The sequence below is a fragment of the Pteronotus mesoamericanus genome, unplaced genomic scaffold (assembly GCF_021234165.1).
Source record: "Pteronotus mesoamericanus isolate MK-2021 breed Mesoamerican mustached bat unplaced genomic scaffold, CSHL_Meso_final contig_22, whole genome shotgun sequence".
Lineage (NCBI taxonomy): Eukaryota > Metazoa > Chordata > Mammalia > Chiroptera > Mormoopidae > Pteronotus > Pteronotus mesoamericanus.
In genome coordinates this window covers 1,447,453-1,467,098 of record NW_026555090.1, presented here as the reverse complement: position 1 = coordinate 1,467,098, position 19,646 = coordinate 1,447,453, and the positions used below count along the sequence as shown (strand labels likewise).

Below are 19,646 nucleotides of genomic sequence, written 5' to 3'. Positions count from 1 at the left end.
AGTTGAAATAGCGGCAGGTGGGAAAGGTGTGGATTAGCCAAGTCTGCTTGGTTGCAAATAATAGATGCCAGCTCCAGCTCGCCCAGGCCAAGAGGAAAGTTTGTCATGAAAAGATGGGGCTGCCTAGAACCCTGGGGTATGTTGGGGCCTGCAGAAGGGACAGAAGGGATCAGAAAAACCCTCCAAATCTCCTGTGTGTCTGCACCTCTCAGCCTACAAGCTGCACCATTTCAAGCGCCCAGATCTGGGGCTGGCATGTGGCGGCTGCCTGGGCCCACATCTGTTGAGGACAGTTTCACCCACCCACAGAGCAGCCTGGCAGGCCCCAGGCGGAGGAGCCCAGGGGGAACGAGAAGCTGATTGGCCCAGCTCGGGACGTGCCTTTTCCCCTCCCTCTCCGGTACCATAGAAAGGGGCCTGTCGACTCATTGTTTGGGCAGATGCCCCAAGAATTATCACCTGGCTAGAGAGAAGAGCGATGGTTCTCTAATCTTCACTCTTCTCATCTCATGTTTAGCTGCGATGGAGAGTGAGATCAGTTAAAGGGGTCCCCTGAGCTGTTTGTCCTCCCACGGAAACGGAGGCCTAAAGCCGCACCAAGAGCAGCCGGCATGCTGTGTTCCCCCCAGCCTCCCTCTGGAGGCTGTGAAACTAGTCTTAGTTTTTTTTAAAAGATTTTTTATTGATTGATTTTTAGAAAGAGAGAGCGAAGAGAAAACACAACAAAACAAAACATCGATTTCTTGCTCCATTCACTCACGCATTCCTCAGTTGCTTCTGGTACGTGCCCTGACCAGAGATGGAGCCTGCAACCCTGGCACAGCGGGATGACGCCTCAGCCACTGAGCCGCCCGGCCAGGGCTGTGCAGCTAGTCTTAGATGCTAAACTTTAGACCCTGTACTGAAAATGCTAGCACCTTTGAAGCTGGAGTCACAAGGTTCAGCTGGAGTTTGAATCGGGTGGCTGACGCCAAAGCAGCTGGTGGGAGATGGGGCCAGGGGCACCCCTGGAGGGCGGGCCTCCCCCTTCGTTGCTGCTTCCCTGCGAGTACCCCAGACAGGCCTCGGCAGGCACCTTCGGCCCAACTCAGAATCCGGAAGGAAGTGTTGGCTAACCCAAAAGGGGTTGTGCCATGCAGGTCATTAAACCTCTGAGTATGCAAATTAAATAAGTGGATCAAGGAAGGCAGACTGCCAGTATGTTTGTATTAAGTAAGGTGCATCAGTTGTAATTAGTAAGACTTTTTGGAAACCGACCTTTTAACTTCAAGTGGGTCTGCTGGTTGGAGATAGAGTTTCCGTGGCTGCCTCAAGACGGGCTGGCACCCAGTGCCAGAGCCAGGGAGGCATCTCAATGCTGGCGACAGCAACAGAACCCTGGGCCCCAGAGGCTGTGCCCTCTCCCGTGGGCGTGCATGCCGACGGGATGGCTCAGAAGGGCCGGGCTCCGTGGAGGGTCATTTGGGTGTGCTTCTTTTTTAAATGTATTCCGTAACTTCCAAGGAACAGATTTTTTAAAAAAAAAATTTTTAGAGTTCCATGAGCCCTGAATAGTGTGGCTCAGATGGTCGGGTGTCATCCCATAAAGTGAAAGGTCGCTGGTTCAGTTCCCGGTCAGGGTATGTGCCTGGGTTTGTGGGTTCAGTCCTCAGTTGGGGCGTGTGTGAGAGGCAACCGATTGATGTTTCTTCCCCACATTGGTGTTTCTTTCCCTCTCTCTAAAAATAAATAAATAAATAAAATCTTAAAAAATAAAGAATTTCATGAATCAGTGATGAGTGGCAGTCGGTTTAGAATCTGTCCTTCCCTCTCTGTGCTGGGTTCTGACGAGCGGGAATTTGGCGGCCCGGAGCCGCAGCCCTCTCGCCTGTGAGAGAACGGCGGGGACTCGCAGTCTCAGCTTTTGTGCCCTCTCACCTATCCAGGAACCCTAGAGGTAGCCCGCTTTTCACTCATGCCCCAATTTCTCCTTCCCGCCCGATCTGCCTGTGGCTCCTGCGCCCCCTGAAGAGAGCTCAGCAGAGCACATGTGCGCAGCGCCACGGTGCCCTGGAGCCGGGCGGCCTGCGGTGGCCTCTTTATGCCCTTCAGCTGCACATCACCAGGAATCGGGGTCCTGGGGTCAGGGAAACGCCCGCAGTTTAGGAAGCGCCGCAGAGCTGGGGGAGCAGTCCTCTGGCTCTTCTCCAGGGAAGTGCTGCACAGGTCGCACTGAGTTTGGTTTGTTGTTCATGCTCAGCAGCACCATTGAAAGACCAGGGCGTCGCCGCCTGCACTGTGACAGGCCTGGCAGGAGCAGGGCGCTGAGCGGGCTCAGCCGGAGCACTTGCATTCCGGTGCGGGGCGCCCTGGCCTCCGAGACCGCGGGCAGCCGGGCTGCTGAGGCTTTCAGGCCCGCGACAGCCACCGCGAGAAACACTTCTAACGGGCTTCTCTTGTCCTCCTAGGCGTGGGCAGATGCCTTTCGAAGCAGCCCTGACCTCACGGGCGTCGTGCACATATATGAGGAGCTGAAGAGGAAGGGGGTCGAGTTTCCTATGGCAGATTTGGACGCTCTGTCTCCCATACACACGCCACAGCGGGTAAGCTTCCAGCTGGCATTTTCTAGAAAGAACTATTGCAGAGCACGCAAGCCACTGCCATCGCCCTTCTGCCGCTCCCTTTGAATTATTCAGCGAGTCATCACGCCTTCTCAAAGCTCGAGGGCATTTCTTTTTAATCACAAGGGGAACGCAGGAGTGAGACAGCTGGCTGACTGGGGATTAAGCGGCTGCAGCGTCTCCCCCAGTTCTCGAGCTGACTGGGAGAACACAGCAGAGGGGTCGGTGCAGACGTGCCCACGGCCACGGCTGCTTGGGGAGGCACTCTCTGAGGGCCCTCAGCTCCTACTCTCTGCTCCCCAGAGGCCCGGGGACCTGGTGTGAGGCCCCAGCCTCTCCCTTTGAGAGCGCCAGCGCGCCTCCTGTCGGCAGCGCGGTGGCTGGGCTCGTCTCTCAGGTGGGGCCAAGAGCCGCTTCTGGTTTTCCAGCTGTACAGGTTAACCGATGGATCTAAAAAGATCCATTATCAAATATTTATTTTGAGATGTGAGCATTCAGCATCAGCCCCAGACAGGCTTGGGATTCAAAGCCCGTGAACGAGGCCTCCCACTGAAGCTCCTACCACACACAGGCGAAGCCCCGCGTCCTTGGCCAGGGAATCTAGCGTCTACCTCTGCTGGCTGGGAGTCAGCGCCGGCCTGGGGGAGAGCCGGGGAGCTCTGGGATCTGGGAGTGGCACCTTGTCCCAGAACACTCTGCCTTGCTGGCCATTGTTTGCCCATCGCTGAACCGGGGTGTGGAGGGCAACAGGGCTGTGCTTTCCGAAGCAGTATTTTCATTGTGATCTCTCCAAACCACTTCCTATGCTTTGTGGAATAAGCATGGACTTTTTTGTTTGTTTCTTTTTCTTCTTCTCCTCTTCTTCTTCTTTTTTTTAAAGATTTTATTTCTTTTTAGACAGGGGGTGGGGAGGGATAGAGGGAGAGAAACATCAATGTGTCATTGCCTCTCGCACACCCCCTACTGGGGACCTGGCCCACAACCCAGGCATGTGCCCTGACTGGGAACTGAACCAGTGATTCTTTGGTTTGCAGGCTGGCATTCAATCCACTGAGCCACACCAGCTGGGGCTGTTTTGTTCTTTTAATAATGACACAGAACTACGAGGGGGAGACCCAAACAAAACCAGAGTTTATTTATAAGAAACTGTGTATTTATTCTTACATGTTCAAACTTCAGTCACCTTCAGAGTACTGTGCATTTGATGCAATACACCTATCAGGACATTTTTTTCCACTAGGCAAACTAGTTTTTGAACTCGTCGATTTTTGATACTTTTTAGTGCTTCTGCCGTTTTTTGTTTCACTTCTTCCCCATTGGCAAAACATTTCCCTTTGAGGACTTTTTTCGTCCAGGGAAACAAAAAAAAGTTGCTCGGGATGAGATCAGGTGAATACGGAGGGTTGGGGCACAGGGGTCATGCTGTTTTCTGGCCAAAAACTGCTGGACACTCAGCGCAGTGTGGGCAGGTGCGCTTGTAAATCACCCATCGTGAAATGGGCAAACACATTGAAAGAGTTTTCCAAAAAAATTCACTGAAGCCAAACGCAGCCTCTCACAACAACGCCAGCTGGTGCACTAACACAGATGGGTTTGTAGAACACTTACCTAGCAGGGGAAGCCTGTGCTACAAGGGGCCTGCCCTCCAGAAGATGATTTTGGTCCTTTTTGGATCTTCCTTTGTATGTTGTTTTTCCTGTAATTGCAAAGAACATTCAGTAACTTGCATAATTACTGTTTATATTACTCTACTTATAAAAGCCAAAATGAAATCTTCTGGTACCAAATAAGGATTCGTGAGCAGCAAAACTTAATAGTAGCCCTGCCTGCTGGGGTCCCTTGGTGGTCCTCACATAGGAAACCCTGACCAGAGCCGCATCAGAGCGCCCTCACTGCGGCCTTTGAAGTTGCTTTGTGTGGCTGTGGAGTGAGTGGAGGGAGAAGCCGCTGGGAGCCCCCTCCTCAGTAGAGAGACTGGGAGCAGAGGGCCCCCTGGGGCACCCCAGGCCGGCCAGAGCCCTGGGATCCACACCCCCCGCCCCCGGCAGCTGTGGCGGGAGGTGCTGCCCTGGGTGGGGTGGGTGCCAAGCCCAGCGGCACAGGCAGCCCAGGTGAACAGAGGGCTTTGTTGTTGCCATGCCAGAGTGTCCCTGAAGTGGATCCAGCCGCCACCATGCCCAGGTCCCAGCAGCAGCAGAGGACGAGTGCCGGCTCCTATTCCTCGCCTCCGCCCGCTCCCTACTCCGCTCCACAGGCCCCGGCGCTGAGTGTGACTGGCCCCATCACAGCCAGTTCAGAGCAGGTACTCACACCCTCCTAGGCCGTAGGCTGGCCAGCCAGCCGTCCGCACTCCCCCTCCAGGAGGCACGCGCAGCCACCTCCCAGGCCAGGCCCTGTGCCCGGTGCCAGTGACGCACAGACGGAAGGGCCCAGCCTCTTGCCTGAGGACTCCCAGTCGAGCGGGGCACAGGTGCGAAGACGGTCGGGAGAGTGTGGCTGCACTGGGGCAGGGGTGGCCCGTGCTCGGAGTGCAGAGCCGTGCAGCCTCTGGCAGGCAGCCCAGCGCGGGAGCCACGGGGGGCCTGGGAGCTGGAGCGAATCCTGCGGGCAGGGGCGTCCAGAGGCAGAGCACGGCGCTCTAGCAGCAGGGGTGGCTTGGAGGAGGGGTGCCGGTGCAGGGTCCCGGTGGGGAGGAAGCCGCGGCAGAGGGTGAGACCCAGAGCACAGGAATGGGGTTGAGTTGTGAACAGCCTGTGAGTCGTGCAGAGAGGGCCGGATTGATCCCGTGAGAGGTGCCCGCCATCAGCAAGGCTGCCAGCAAGGCCCTGTCCATCTGCAGAGGACGAGCTGGGGCCCAGAGGCCTTTGGGAAGCACCCTTCCTGCCTTTGTCCCCAATGCCGCCTGCCTTCCGTGAGTGACTTCCTGAGAAGCAGTGCCCTTTCACCCCAGACTGGACTTTTTAGATAAGATGTGGAGCCCAGTCTTCAGGTGAATCTCTCTAATTTCCATTAGTTAAAATTTGAGGATTGGTCAGACTGAAAAAAAAAAAATCTGTGCAATGCTTTTATTTTTTTAAATCCTTATTTAATATCTGTGACAATGTCATTTATTACAGAGCCTCCTCTAACAGCAGGGCACATGAGTCTGTCTGGCCACTGGAAGGGCTGTGCCAGGGCCCCGCTCCTCCCACGCTCTGGGTCCAAGGAGGGCGTGGGCGGCGGTGGTGGGGCTGCTCCTCCCTGCGAGGCTCCCGCAGGGCCGCCGGCACCCCTGGCTGTACTGGGAGGTCTACCCTCCTGAGAGGCAGCTGAGGGAAACACATGCCCAAGTGCCGTGTGCACCGCTGAGGAGACAGTGAGGCCCACGAAGCTGAGGGAAACGGGGTGGGGGGTCACATGATATGGGGCTTGCTGCGCTGCAGGGGCCGGGACCCGGCCTGAAAGGGGAAGAAGGCCTCTGGCTCCAGGCACTGCTTCCCTGGGGCAGAACCCAGCCCCCTCTGCCCAGAGGGAAGGCAAAGACTTTGGAAGCATAGTGGCCACTGAGCCCCTCCACTGGCCTGTGTTCAGTGCGTGGGACCTCAGGAGGAGCCCTCCCCGCGCCGGAGCAGGTGGGGGGTCGGAATGGATGAGGGCACACGTGCTGCCCTGGGGGCCAGGAGGCGGCGGCAGGCGGGGGCCGGCGCCAGGGCCCACGTGGCTTCCCGCTGTTGCAGGGCCGGGCCTCCCTGGCCACCAGCCTCTTCTCGGCAAGCCACGGGCCACTCACCCGTCAGGCAGAGCCAGAGGCTGGGGGGGCCTTTCAGGGGTCGTGTTATCCCTGAGTGGGGAGCTAGGTAGAGGTGGGTCTCTCTGTGGTCTTCTCTCAGCTCCTCTCCTTCACTCTTGCCACACCAGGAAAGGGCAGCGAACACTGGCCCGCCTCTCAGAAGACCGTAGCAGTTAGATTAGGAACTGCTAGGAGCCTGTCTATAATGCTTCGGCTCCGCAGCAAGGATCCCAGTGCTGAAGGGACCTTGGAGACCACACCCTCCAGCCTTCACTTGAAAGGGCAGAGGCAGACAGAGTGTGAGAGAGTATCTGCCCCCTCCACGTCCTGTGATGGGAGAGCTGAGACTGCAGCCCGGCCCGGTGCACTCTGCACATGGCATGCTCTCCCTGCCAGCGTGGCCCCAGCATCCTCGGCAAGTCCCCGTGCTCTTGGGGGCCGCACTCCCCCAGCAGTACCCTCTTGGAGCTGCCACCCCCTTACATGCAGACCAGAGGCAGATGAGAAGGCTTTGCCGCTGTGCTCATTCGGCAGTGTGACCTAGGTGTCGTGAGAGTGGGCCTGTCAGCAGCCAGGACAGGTGACCGACCTCTCCTGCCCACTTTCCTCCCGGCCCCAACAGATCGCCAGGCTGCGGAGCGAACTGGACATTGTTCGAGGAAACACAAAAGTCATGTCTGAGATGCTAACAGAAATGGTGCCCGGACAGGAGGATTCATCGGATCTGGAGTTACTCCAGGTGAGGGGCCTCACCTCATGGGGGCCCTGGGCCCAGGGGGCAGAGCGTGGGAGGGACCGAGCCCAGGCAGGCCCAGGCCCCGTCTCACGGTTCCCGGAAAGAGTCAGGGGCCAGTACCGGGCTCCCTCTTGTTTTATTTTCCTTAACATTTTTTCCTGATTACAAAATGCCAGTTGCAGAATAGATGCCCATCTAAAGAAAAAGGAAATTCAAAGGGGAAAATTATAATATTCTTTAATGCCAGCATCCACAAAAACCACAGTCGATGCTTTGAGGTATTTTCTTTCAGATTTTCCCGGTTTGTTTCAAGTGCAGTTGAGATGACATGGTCTTGTATGTGGGATGCTGTGCATTGCTGCGCTCCCTCAGCAGCAGCGAGCACTGTGCACATTTGCAACGGGGCTGCAGCTTCTCCTGTACACGGGGGCCCTTCCGGTTACCCCTCACCCACCAGCCGCCCCTGAGGCTGAAACGAAGCTGAAGCTCTTTCCTTCCCTGAACACTGAGGATTCCCAGGCTGAGCCACTCACGTGCTGGCTCCCAGGGCTCTTGCCAGCTGGACGCAGTGCGGGTCTGGAAGCCCGGCAGAAAGGGGTCCGGGAGCAGGGCTGGCCTGCGGGACGCCCTCGGATGAGAGCCTGTTTCCCAGGCCAGCCGGACCCACACGAGCAGCCAGATCACCACACCCGTCCCAGAGGGCTGTGGCCTTTGTAGAGAGTGCCAGCAGCTCTGCCTTAGAAGCAGCAACCTCCTGAGGGGGTGGAGAAAGGATGCCGTGCACTCCCAAGCGCCAGATCTTTTCAGTGGGAGGCAAGATACTTGAGTAAACAAACAGGAGCCAGACTGGCCTGGCGCACTGGCTTGAGTCCTCATGACATGCTTTCTGCTGCTATTCTTGTCTGCACGCAGAGCTGTCAGCCTCGACCCCTACGGGCCACAGCTCCCACCCTGCTGTCGGCACACCCTTGCTGCCTGGGAGAGCTCGGCTCTCATGGCCCTGTCCTTCAGGCACACACACTGCCAAGTGGCTGCTCCTCGTCCTGAGCTCTTTCTTGTCGCACCTCCCTTATCCTTTGAAGCCATCGGGCTCCTGGGGGGGAGAGGATGGGCAGAAGTCTGTTCTGGGCCCAACGGAGAGCAAAGTCCAGAGGTCCAGAGGGGCATGGGCTTTTGAGACCCCTGTTCTGGAGGAGCTCACAGCTTAGCGCGGGAGCCAGACAGGAGAACAGCTGTCTCCACGAAACCGCGACTGGGCCGCTCCCGGAGCCAGGACGCGCGCGGCTGCCAGCCCGCCCTGGTTCCCAGACCTCACCCTGGTTCCGGCCGCACGCCAGGCTTGCCTCAGCTGAGCAGGTCCAGCTGTCCACATGCCACAGTCCGTGGGACCCAGCATCCCGTCCGTGCAACCTCGGCCTCCTTTCGCAGCCCGTGGTGGGGGTTCTTCAGGTGTTACCAAGGCACTGGGGCCTGCAATCAGTCCAGAAACGGGATGGAACCTGAGAGGGCTCCTTGAAGCAGCTCTGTGCTGTGCCTGCATCAGAGTCCCTGCGGACGAGGGGCTTACAGGGGACAGAACTGTTATCCTGGCAGCAGGGGGGTTGGACAAAGCCCGCATGCTTCCAGGCAGCCAGAGCAGACCAGACGGGGAGAATACGGGGCTGGGGGGTGGGGGGGAGGTGAGAGAGAGAGAGAGAGAGAGAGAGAGAGTGTGTGTGTGTGTGTGTGTTTTAAAACAAACCCATCAGCCAAGACAAACAGAACCTAATCTTCTGGCGTCAGCTCACAGTTTTCAAAAATAGGTTGCTTCCCATGACGTTTCCCTTCCCTCTGTTTTGTTCCCACTCTGAGCCTGCCAGCCCGCACTGCTGCCTTATAAATCAAGCAGGAAAGGGCGGTGCTGGGGACCAGCAGGAGGCCGTCCTTTCAGCCTGGGAGATTCAGGAGCCAGGCAGCTCTGCCCAACAGAGCAGACACGGCTGGCTGCCGGCCTCACTCTCAGTCACTCCTGACATCCCCTCCTCTCTCCCCCGTCAGTCAGAAGCCAGCCAGGCAGGGTCTCCCAAGGGTCGCGGCCAGGCCAAACAGCAAGCTTCCCACACGGGAAAATGGCACAGCTTGCTCGGAAAGTGACAGGATCAGAATGTGCCCCGAGGACCCCTCTGTCGAGTTGGAGGGCAGCCAGATTGCTCAGAGTAGAAGCTGTCTGGAGAGCTCACAGTGCTGGCCAGGGCCATGGAAATAAACACTTGTCACCAACGCAAATGTTCACGCCAACAAAAGTGGCTCCCGTCTCGAGTGTAAATTGCTGGGTAGGAGGTGGAAGAAATGGGAAGAGAGGAAATTGGAGGTGTCACCCCCGGGGTGCACTGGTGTGACCGACCATAATTATGGGCAGGTTATGTCCCCATTGCTTCCTGCGAGTCCCAAAGCACTTTCAGGTGCAGCCTCGCCACAACCCTGCAGGGCCGCAGAGAAGCTTTCTGGGGGGGGAGGTTTGCCCGGGGACTATGGGGGGTAACTTGTGGTGGAGGGGGCCAAGGCTCGCACACCCCACTGTGCTGTCAGCTTAGTTGGAGCCCAGGGGAGGGTGCGGCAGAACACCCAGCGGGAGCCCAGAGGCAGCCAGGGCCTCCACGCTGCACTCCAGGTTCCCCCGACAGCAGTTTGCCTGCCTCGCTGTCCTCAGCGTCCTCAGCAGCAGGCTGTCAGGTCAGCCCGGGAGCGCCTGGTATTCAGATGCACCTGTTGGTTGGACTTTGGAAGGCAGCACGGGGCGGGGAGAGCAAGGGCCGGGGAGTCCCCGTTCAGGTCTGGGTCCAACCACTGGTGGGCGGTGCCGGCAAGTCCCCTACCTGTGGGAGCGGGGAGTAATCGCCGCTGCCGCCGGGGAGGGATGGGAACCTGTTCCAGCGCTAGCCCAGGGCCAGACACAGGCAAGTCCCCCACAAGCCACAGCCGCTGTGATGATAGGCGGCATGTCGAGCCGAGGTCCCTCTCCCTACAACTGCTGCCCTGGGCTGTCTTTTTGAATAACAGTAGAAAACAAACTTCTCTGCCACACGGTAGGTGCTTAAACATTTGAAGGCTGCCCACAGCCCAGTCGCTGAGCGGTGCAGACGTAGCGGTTGGCAGCCCACCTTGCAGGTGGCCAGGCAGTTCTCAGCGGGAGACATCCACTGAAAACCCTTCATCTCTCTCTCCTGTGGCTGCGGAGCCGTGTCTGCCCCATCCTGTGCGTGGGCACGTGGGGACAGGCCTGACGTAGGAGGTTCTGCAGCTGTGTCTGCCAACGTGCATGCGCTTAGCTGCAGCCTGCAAGTCAGACTCTTTGGACTCTAATGATCCTGATGCTGTCATTCGATACCTTCTGTCTCTTTCAGACTAGCTTCTTGAACTTTGTCTTCAATTAATAACAACTTTCAATTAATTGAATGATGCCAAAACTAAGCATGCCTACGTGACCACCCATCAGATAAGAAAAGAAGCCTCCCTCCACATTGCTGCTTCAAGCAGCAGTTGGGAGGTATCTCCCCCTCTTGCTGCTTTCTTCCCGCATCTCAGTTCAACAAAAGACTCGATGGCCAGGCCATTTTCTCTCTCTGGAGAAATCTAGTTTATTCTCCATGTTTAGCTTCATTATTCCCTGTTCTCTTCAACAGACACTTTCTTCTTCCTAGAACTTTGCAGTTCTAGGAAGCAGACCTTCAGGACCTTATTCCATGCTCCTTAGAACTTGGTTTTGTGAGGCGGGCATGTGAGTGTCCCTGGAAGAAGAGAAAGGTGTTGGGAGCAGTTAGAAAAGAGAGGCTATTTTAATACGATGCTGTGATAGGTGAAGGGCTCTTGCACAGAGCACAGTGCCAGCTGTTCCCCCGCCGCCGAGAACCAGACGCAGGAGGAGGCCAGCGCTGAAATTGTCAGCACTGACGAGCTTCCTGTCCCAGCTGCTGCCCCCGGTGGGAAGGGCCACCTGGGCAAGCAGTGGGTTCTCGGGTCCTCAGGTGGGGACTGTTGCTGTCTGGAGGGGTGGGGGTGGGGGCGAGGCAGAGGGAAATCCCCCGCTGTGCTGGCCGAGGTCTGGTTGTGGCTGACCCTGGGGAGGCTGTGCAAGCTGCTAGCTGGCGTTTGCAGTGGCAGAAATCGTAATGTTCTGGTCCTCCTCTCTCCTTCAATATTTTGCTTTTTTTTCTTCCTGTTTAATTGTATTTTAAGACGGTAATTTACCAGGTTAAAGCACGGAGATGGTAAAGCTTCCTCCGCAGAGACCTGTCCGGAGGTCCCTGATTCAGCAGCCCAGGCCGCGCTCGGCGCCCGCTGCCTGTGGGGCCGGGGCTGTTTCTCCGACCCCCGCCCCACCCCAGAGGCGCCCGGCCGGGCTGAAGCAGCCGATCCTGTAGCTCGCACTCTGCGACATCACTGCACTCCGTGCCCTGGGGTCTCCGTTTTCCTCCAGGGTTACTACTAGCAAAGGTCTCAGAAATCGTCTGCCACTTTCCAAACGTTTCTGTCAAGTATTGGAACCCATTTCTCCACAAATAAAATACTACAGAGAACCAAAATGTTTAAAATGGATAAAAGCAGAACTGTCCTGGCTGCCGTAGGGCGGGGCACCCCCAGCCCCATGCCGTGAAGCCACCTCGGTGACCCTTTGCAGGGGTTCACCGTTTCTCTACCCGCCTTGCTGTGCCCGGGGAGAAACAAGCCCAGAGAGCGCGAGGCCTGGGGAGCCGGGGGTGTGGGCCGACTGAGGGTCCAGGGCACTTGAGCGTCAAGGCCCTCATCCTTTGCCTCCCGGCCCTAGCCCGGCTCTGGCTGCCCCCTCTCTGCATCCCCACTGCTGCGGGCCCGTAAGCACCTGCCTGGGGTGGGCTGGCCTGGGTACAGCTAGTAGCTGAAGCACCAGGTTGGGATAGGGAGAGAGGGGTTATGAGTATCTGGTTTTTTTCAGGGACGATCCTGCCTCCTCCAAAATCTAGAATGGTAGTCACAGGAGAACCAAGAGTGAGAACGTTCATAGAAAACCCAGGAGGCCCCGACGTGGGCTTGCTGGCCCTGCTGACCCAGAGAGACCGACAGCCCCATTCTGGCTGTGCAGAGGGCCAGCACCAGGGTAGAACCCGGGCAAAGGGCAGTTTCCATAACCGGAGACACAGAGCCCAAGGACTCAGCAAGCCCAAGAATCTCCAGATGAAGCCTTTCTGTCTTTAGGGTGAACACCAGACTCTGATACCCAGCTGCTTAAATCGAGGTGCCTTATGTCTTGAAAAATACAGCCATCATGGGGTGCTTCTGGGCCGACCCACAGGGTCAGCTGCCCCCCTCCCTGGGAAGGGGCCCCGCAGGCCGAGCGGCCGTAGGGGAGAGGCAGCCGAAGCCGCGTGCACGCTGCTGTCTGGCGGGCCAGGACCCACTTCGTCTGCAGCGAGTGGGCCTCTCAAGCCCCTGCCTTGCCCTCACCTGCAGGACCCAGCCTGGGATGCTCATCACCCTTCAGCACTGAACACCTAGTGGTGTCCTAAACCACGCTGCTGCGGCTGCGAGTGTAGTACCTAAACGGGTCTCAAGGTTTTGAAGGGTCTTTGACCAACCAGTTTCCTACGTGAGCCCACCCTTCCCCCAAGAAGCCCCACTGCAAGGAGTTTGTCCCGTGCAGGTGCTGGTGCAAATGCACGAGCGTGGATGTTCACAGACGTCCATCGCTGCATTGATTGGGCCAGCCAGAAAAGAGAGACCCTGACCCAAATGCCCCAAAATAGAAGAATGTCGCAGTGCGTTATAACACACACACAAAGGGATGAGGCGGTCTGTATGAAGTATGGGCAGAGGTGTCTGGGATAGTCTATTGAAGAGAAAAGGCAAGCTGCGAAGAACCGTGTCTTATACTTAAAAAGATGGTTTGTACAAACATGCACTTCGGGACCCCAACAGTCTGTAGTGTGGACATTTGTCTGCAAGAAGGGACTGCCGTCCTTGGGTTCCGAGGGGGCCGAGGGGGGCCTTCTGCCCTGTGTCCTGCACACGCCTGCCTTTGTGGACAAGAATGTACCTGCGCTGTGACTTTTAAGAAGCAGTACACGTTTTCCCAAAAGAAATAAAATGTGACAAAAAGCACAGCCAGCAGGTGGCCAGAGGTGTGTGTCCCCTAGGAGCTGAACCGGACCTGCCGGGCCATGCAGCAGCGCGTCGTGGAGCTCATCTCCCGCGTGTCCAACGAGGAGGTCACAGAGGAGCTGCTGCACGTCAACGACGACCTCAACAACGTCTTCCTCAGATATGAGAGGTGGGGGCCGGCTCCTTCTCCCCTGGAGAGATTGTCGCCACCACAGGGATTTCTGTCTTAAACAAAAGGGAGAGAGCAGATTTGAGAAATCCTCATCACAGATGCTAATTTGTCCCCAGATGGCAGGGAAAATGCTCCTGTTCTCCAGGGAGCCCAGCAGCAGGCAGGTGACTGCAGAACGAGTCTTTGCCCTTTGTGAGCCTCAGGCTGCTCTGCCTCCCGCCCCAGCCCAGCCCAGGGGGGCGGGGCGGCCCTGGAGCTTCTGCACCTGCTGCGAAGAGCCTTTGAATTTGGAAAGGATTAAAGGGCGGGGATCTCTACTAAGGAAAAAAGATTTTCTCTTTTTCATCCCTAAAATGAGAGGCTTTTGCCCCTTCCTTTGCAGACATCACTGTGTCTAGCGTGTTCAGAAGCAGGCAGGGCGTGAGTGCCGCTGGCACGCTGCTGTGGGGGGAAGCGCGCGCACGTTCATTCGGCCCTTTCCTCAGCCAGACCATTTCTGGGTTTGAGGTAACAAACTTCCACATCCTTCTCCCTTTCAAAGCCTCTCTCCAGAAAACGTGCGCAGCTTCCTACTCAGACGCAGTGTTCAGTGGGAGCTGTGACGCGAGCTCGTGTCCATCCCTCCCTCTGGGGGGGCACCTCTGGCCTTCCGGGGCCCCTGACCTAAGTTCCCCAGTGTCAGCCCAGGAGGCACCTTGACCGGGCCAACCTTCTTCTAAGGTGAAGCCCCAGGTCCCCTGGAGAATTGGAGCCCTGCCCGTTGCTGACTCGGGCGTGATAGTCGGGCACCAGTTACGGTCAGTGTGACAGGTGTTTATTTGCGTTGGGATCTTAGAGGTTTTGCTGCGGCTGTCACAACCCTGGGCTTTATCTCAGCCCCACCTGTGGCAGTAGGGAAGGGTGGCCTTGTGTCCACCTGACAGGTGAAGAAACCTCTGCAGGAAGAAAGGGCCACCCAGGGGTGAGCCCGTTGGCAAACAAGAGCAAATCTGCAGTGCGTTGCCTCCCAGCCCAGGACCTCTTGGTCTTGCTGTGTGCTTCTATTTTTTCCACTTTAAATGGGCTTGACTTCTTACCTACTAGGCCCCTTTTAGCCCCTTCTAGGACAGGGTGACAGGAGCTACTGTGGGCATTCGCCGACTCAGCCAGTCCCAGTGTTACCACCGCAGACCCAGAGTCAGGCCCGAGGCCAGCTGCCCCACAGCGCCATCCTGGCCCGACGGGGCACGAAAGGCACTCGGGGCAGGAAGCCCTCGGGTGTATCGGTGCTCCTCCTTGGAGACAGTGGGGTCCACCACGCGAGTCTTAAAACCGCAGCTGGCACACGTGTCCTAACCAGATTGTCCCTTGTGGAGACCCCTGCTCTGTGGGCGTGGCCCTGGCACACCGGCGCCCGGCGTGGAGAGCGGTTCCAGGAGAGTGGTTTCCCCAGGGTACAGGTGCAGGGCGACTCTTAGCTGCCTCTTTGCCCCTGGCATTTGGGGGCTTTTAAATGCAGCAGCAGCCCAAAAACACCCTCACGATTGCCCTCTCCACTCCCCACCCACGCATGAAATGACGTGGATAAGAAAGGAGGGCTCCTGCAGCTGCTCTGGACCAAGTCCCATCCCCGGCCGGCCTGCCACCAGCGGGCTGGGAAGCTGGGTGCAGACACCGCCAGCCGCCCCCTCCCGGGGACCCTTTCACCAGGCCAGAGGCCTGTGCCTGTCTCCCTCCTCCAGGTGCCTGCCCTCTGTGAAATAGGGCCTGGTACCTGGCTTTGCCCTCAGGTAATTGGCTGGCCAACCTCCCCCTCCACTGGCAAGAGGGACACCTGGGGCAGGGTATGAGGGAGGGAATGGCTGGGGGCGCTTCTAATGGCCCCCTGGATGTGCCAGCCAACTCCCTCCTTCCCTCATGTCAGGGTGCCTGTGGGTGAGGCCGGTGGCTGGTCCTCCCTGGGGGAGCCCCAGCCGGGGGGAAGCACGGTGCGGCGTATACGTGGGTCTGCTCCCCCAGCCCCCAGGACGGGCCTGGGTGGTCTCCTTCCTGGAAGCTCCGTCCCCAGAAGCTCCCCACAGGACCAGTGAGCACCATAGTGCCCCTCGCCCCCTCTCCTCACTCTGCATTTCCTTCCTGGTAGGTTCGAGCGATACAGGTCTGGCCGATTGGTTCCAAATGCCACTAATGGAGTAAGTATTCCTTCAGAATTCTCTCGTCTCTGGAGACCAGAAGCTGCCTCAGCTTGGTCTCACCTCTGTTTTCTCTTCTACTGGGTTTAAGTATTTGGTTAACTGAACAGCAGGCTCTGGTTGATGGTACACTGAGCAGGAGCTAACAGGCCCAGCCCCGGGGGGAGGGTGGCTGCAACGCCCCTGCCCTGTCCTGGTGACTGACCCAGCCCTGCATCCTCTGAGGGGGTGCGGGGCTCACCAATAGCCGGGACCCACAGGGGACCCCTGATGTCCAGGGAGGGACACTGCCCAGCATTGGCATAGTGCTGGGACCCTGCACGGTGCCTGTGGGCCTTGTTCTTGGGGACTGGCACACACGGTCTCGTGCTCCAACAGGTGCTGAACGAAGTGACCGAAGACAACTTAATAGACCTGGGGCCAGGGTCTCCAGCCGTGGTGAGCCCCATGGTGGGGAACACGGCACCCCCGTCTTCGCTCTCATCCCAGCTCGCTGGCTTGGGTGAGTAGCTCGTGGGGGGCGCACATGGCCTCCTTGGCGCCACTCCCTGCCTGTGCAGCTGAGCTGAGGCCCCTCTCCTTGTCTTGGTTGGAAGGCCTGAAGAGATCCTTCTGGGGAGCCCATGGGACAGTGATTGCAGGGATTGGGGGAGTTCCAAGGAATAGGAAATTGTTTGCTTTTTAAAAGAAAGGTGGCTGATGTGTTTTCTCTGAAATATTCCTTATGGTTGAAGTGATTTCCTTCTCTATGTCAACTAGGCCAAGGATGGCAAATAAGCTTCAGCTCATTGGCTGCTAGGAACACAGGTTTAAGAAGGATGCTGAAGCCACGTCAGGGCTTGGAAGACAAGGCTGTGACCGGTGGTGCCTGCCACAGGCTTGGCAATGGGAAGTGACAGCAGCGACACTCTCGCTGTCCTTGACCCAGCACCAGCCCACAGCCTTCCACCGTCTGGAACTGTAAACCAGAAACACCGCTCTTCCGGTCGTTCCCTTTAAGAGTGTGTGTGACCAGGTGCCGCAGACGCTGGGCGTGGCGCCAACGTGCAACCAAATTAGAGCATTGAAATAACAAGTGTGGCCCTCTCAGAATTCTTTCTCTTATGTTTCTTAGTGCGTAAGATTTACCTTTCTACTTTCATTTCATTTCCACTGAAATGAGCTCTTATTTTTGGCTTTTTTAAATCTCCTGTCTGTACGCGTCTATCTTTTAGAACTGGTTTCTCTGCCTTTCATCCATCCAACATGTGGCTACTGGATTTAATATCCAAAATTCAAGTTAAATTATGCTGCCTCCCTTCGTTGAAAGGCCTGATGTTTTTGCCATCAGCCCCTTTTCCGGGCGTTGACCGTCTTGCACCTGCCCTTCCAGACTCCCCTGTGCCCGCCGTTCATCACACACACGCACGGCTCCCAAGCGCTGACCCTTGGCCCCACCCACCTTTTACCGCTGCTCCCCGAAGCACAGTCCCGCTTGTCCTTAAAGACCCGTCCTGTTTCAGTTGGAGGTTTTTTCTGATATCTCAAGCCAAGTACGGCTGTTGTCTGTCTCCTGCCCACTCTGTGAGCCCCTTGAGACCAAGGACCACATCAGACTCAATTTGATCCACTCAGGTTCTAGTTCTGAACATGCTGGGGAGCTGCGAAATATTTGGCAGGTCACTAAATGGCCCAGGTCCTTAAACGCCCGTTGAGTTGATGAGGAAGCCCCTAAGGTGGGCGGTCCAGGTAAAGATGGAGGGTGGGGGCGGAGGGGGTGGCCCCGCCTTCTCACCGCGAGCAGTCTCCCTGTCATTCCAAGCGGCCTCCCCACGCAGAGCGCCTCATGGGCCAGTGGTGGCTCTCCATCGGGCCCACACCCGTGGCTGCTCCTGTGCGTGGTGGCCTGGAGGTGCTGAGGAAAGTCCTCTGTCCCCTGCCTACCACCCCCACACTTTGAGCTTCTCAGCGACATCCTGAATTGGGACCCTCCATTGAGTCCAGGATCCACATTCTGTTCTCATCCTCCCCTTGTTTCTTTTGCCACAGACTTGGGGACAGAGAGTGTCAGTGGCACCCTCAGCTCACTCCAGCAGTGTCATCCTCATGATGGCTTTGACATGTTTGCCCAGACGAGAGGGAACTCCTTGGCTGAGCAACGCAAGACGTACGTAGGGTCATTTCTGTGGCTCTTGGGAGATCCTGGGGGAGGATTGATCTGGGCCTGGTCACGGGCCAGCGCAAAGATGCCTTGTATTTACGAGGCCTGGGACTGCCCAGAACTGTGAAATGTGGCTGTGAGGGCTTGGCAGTAGGCACAGATGCTGGCCGAAGGCCAGCCCCGCCCGCCTGGGGGTCGGTCATAGTGGGATTTCTCCTGTTAGTCACGAGAGAGCGCCCTGCTGCTCCTTCGGCTTGTGCCGCCGCTGCGGGAACCTCGTCTGCGCGAGGAGCCAGAGCCAGGAGGGCGCAGCCAGGCAGCACTGAGCTGAGTTCGAGCTGCGAGGCTCTCCTGCCCGGAGCGTGGGCAGGGGCTCCCCTGTCGCGGCCCTGGCCAGGACGAGCCATGTGGAATTGAGGGGTTCGTTCCCAAACAAACAATGCCCTGCACCTCAGGGAGGCGCTTTCCGTTCCGCCTGCGGGTCGGGGGAACGCTTTTCCCAGCCTTTCCCAGGCGCTCGGCACCAGTGCAGTCAGCGTGCCGGGTCCCGTGCTCCGCAGTCAGCAGGCTGACCTCGATCCCAAGGCCCCACGTGCCCTTCACCTTCAAACGTTGCTTTTGGAATGGATACAGTGAAAGGGGTCAGAGAGCGAAGGAAGACACCCATCAGAATCAGTGACAGGCCCCCACCCTGGACCTTGCTCACCAAACCCCACTGCCGCTGCCGCCTTTAAAATCAGAAGGCATAGTCCTTGGCCTTTATCTCGCCTCTCCCTCTGAGCAGTCTCGGGGCACTTCTGACATCCTGTCATTGAGCTTCGGAGGTGCCCTCGAACTGTTACAAGAGTAACCTGGAGGCGCGTGGCGTCCTGGCCCCTGAGGACATGAGCAGCTGGGCTGGTGCGGGGCCCCGGCGGGCCTCCTGGCCTCGGTAGCAGTGAGGCCAGCAGCCGAGCATGGCCTCCGCCCGAGCGCCAAGGACGTGTGCGGAAGGCACGGCTAGAGCACTGACTCTGCCTGTGCTGCTTCGCCTCCAGGGTAACCTACGAGGATCCCCAGGCTGTCGGAGGACTCGCTTCTGCTCTAGAAGGTCGGAAACAGATCTCCGAAGTGGTAGGTCATGAACCCGAGTGTTTGCCTGGAGGCCTCTGGAGGGGAAGTCAGGCAGTTTGGTAAAGCTGCCTGCGAAATACTGTCCTTAAAGACACTAAATGGATGATTTCGCAGCGGCTGGCTTGCACAGAGGGCGGGACACACTGGGGAAGACTGGGAGGAGAGCACCGTGTTCCGCAGGGGGTTCTCACCCCACCCCATGGTGACACCCTGGGTCAGCTTTCCCGTGACACTGGAGAGGAAACAGGCACCCAGCCGGTAGACAGCAGGTGGAGGTGCACTCCTGGGAGGCCCAGCTCTAGGATGCTGCTCCTCCTACCTTGGTGGAGCCAGGCGGGTCTCTCCTCAGATGCTGCAGAGCTCGGGGTGGGGGGATGGGCAGTGCTCTGGCAAAGGAATGCTGTCTGGAAGGAGGGGAAACGCTGACGGAGCCACAGCTGTGCTGATCACTGGCCACTGGTCCTGAGGAGCAGCACCCACCTCATCAGAGGGGAGCTGATGGTCAGGGTTTGTTTGGGGAGCTGGCAGGGAGGTGTGGGAGGAGCAGCTGGGGGCAGCCAGGAAGGTGTTCTGGGAAGTCCCTTGTCTGGAAGGACCGGAGCTGAAGGCAGAGGGACTTGGACGTGGAAGGAGGCAGTTTTAGAGCCCCAGACGCACCCTGATTTCTGTAGGATTTCAGATCCTCGCAGGGGAAAGGACTCAGTGCTTCTCCTGAGATTGTTTCCCTTTTGGCTAAGAAATGGATGTGGGCTTGTGTGAACGAATGCTTGTTTGCCAGGGTGGGGGAAGGGGGGCTGGGACTCCTTCAAAGGCTGCCCAGCTCAGCTAGAA

General features: G+C 57.8%; 1 protein-coding gene across 3 annotated transcripts in view; it reads left to right on the top strand.

Moving 5' to 3' along the window:
• The window catches only part of TOM1L2 (target of myb1 like 2 membrane trafficking protein), a 117,666-nt gene that overhangs the window by 87,280 nt on the left and 10,740 nt on the right, over nt 1-19,646 (top strand). For all 3 annotated transcript variants that reach the window (XM_054571132.1, XM_054571130.1, XM_054571131.1), the window contains exons 5-12: nt 2,448-2,582; nt 4,744-4,902; nt 6,992-7,108; nt 13,255-13,388; nt 15,514-15,562; nt 15,941-16,064; nt 17,591-17,708; nt 18,740-18,815. In XM_054571132.1, coding sequence (XP_054427107.1) covers nt 2,448-2,582; nt 4,744-4,902; nt 6,992-7,108; nt 13,255-13,388; nt 15,514-15,562; nt 15,941-16,064; nt 17,591-17,708; nt 18,740-18,815 — 912 coding nt within the window. The remainder of the gene's footprint in view (nt 1-2,447; nt 2,583-4,743; nt 4,903-6,991; nt 7,109-13,254; nt 13,389-15,513; nt 15,563-15,940; nt 16,065-17,590; nt 17,709-18,739; nt 18,816-19,646) is intronic.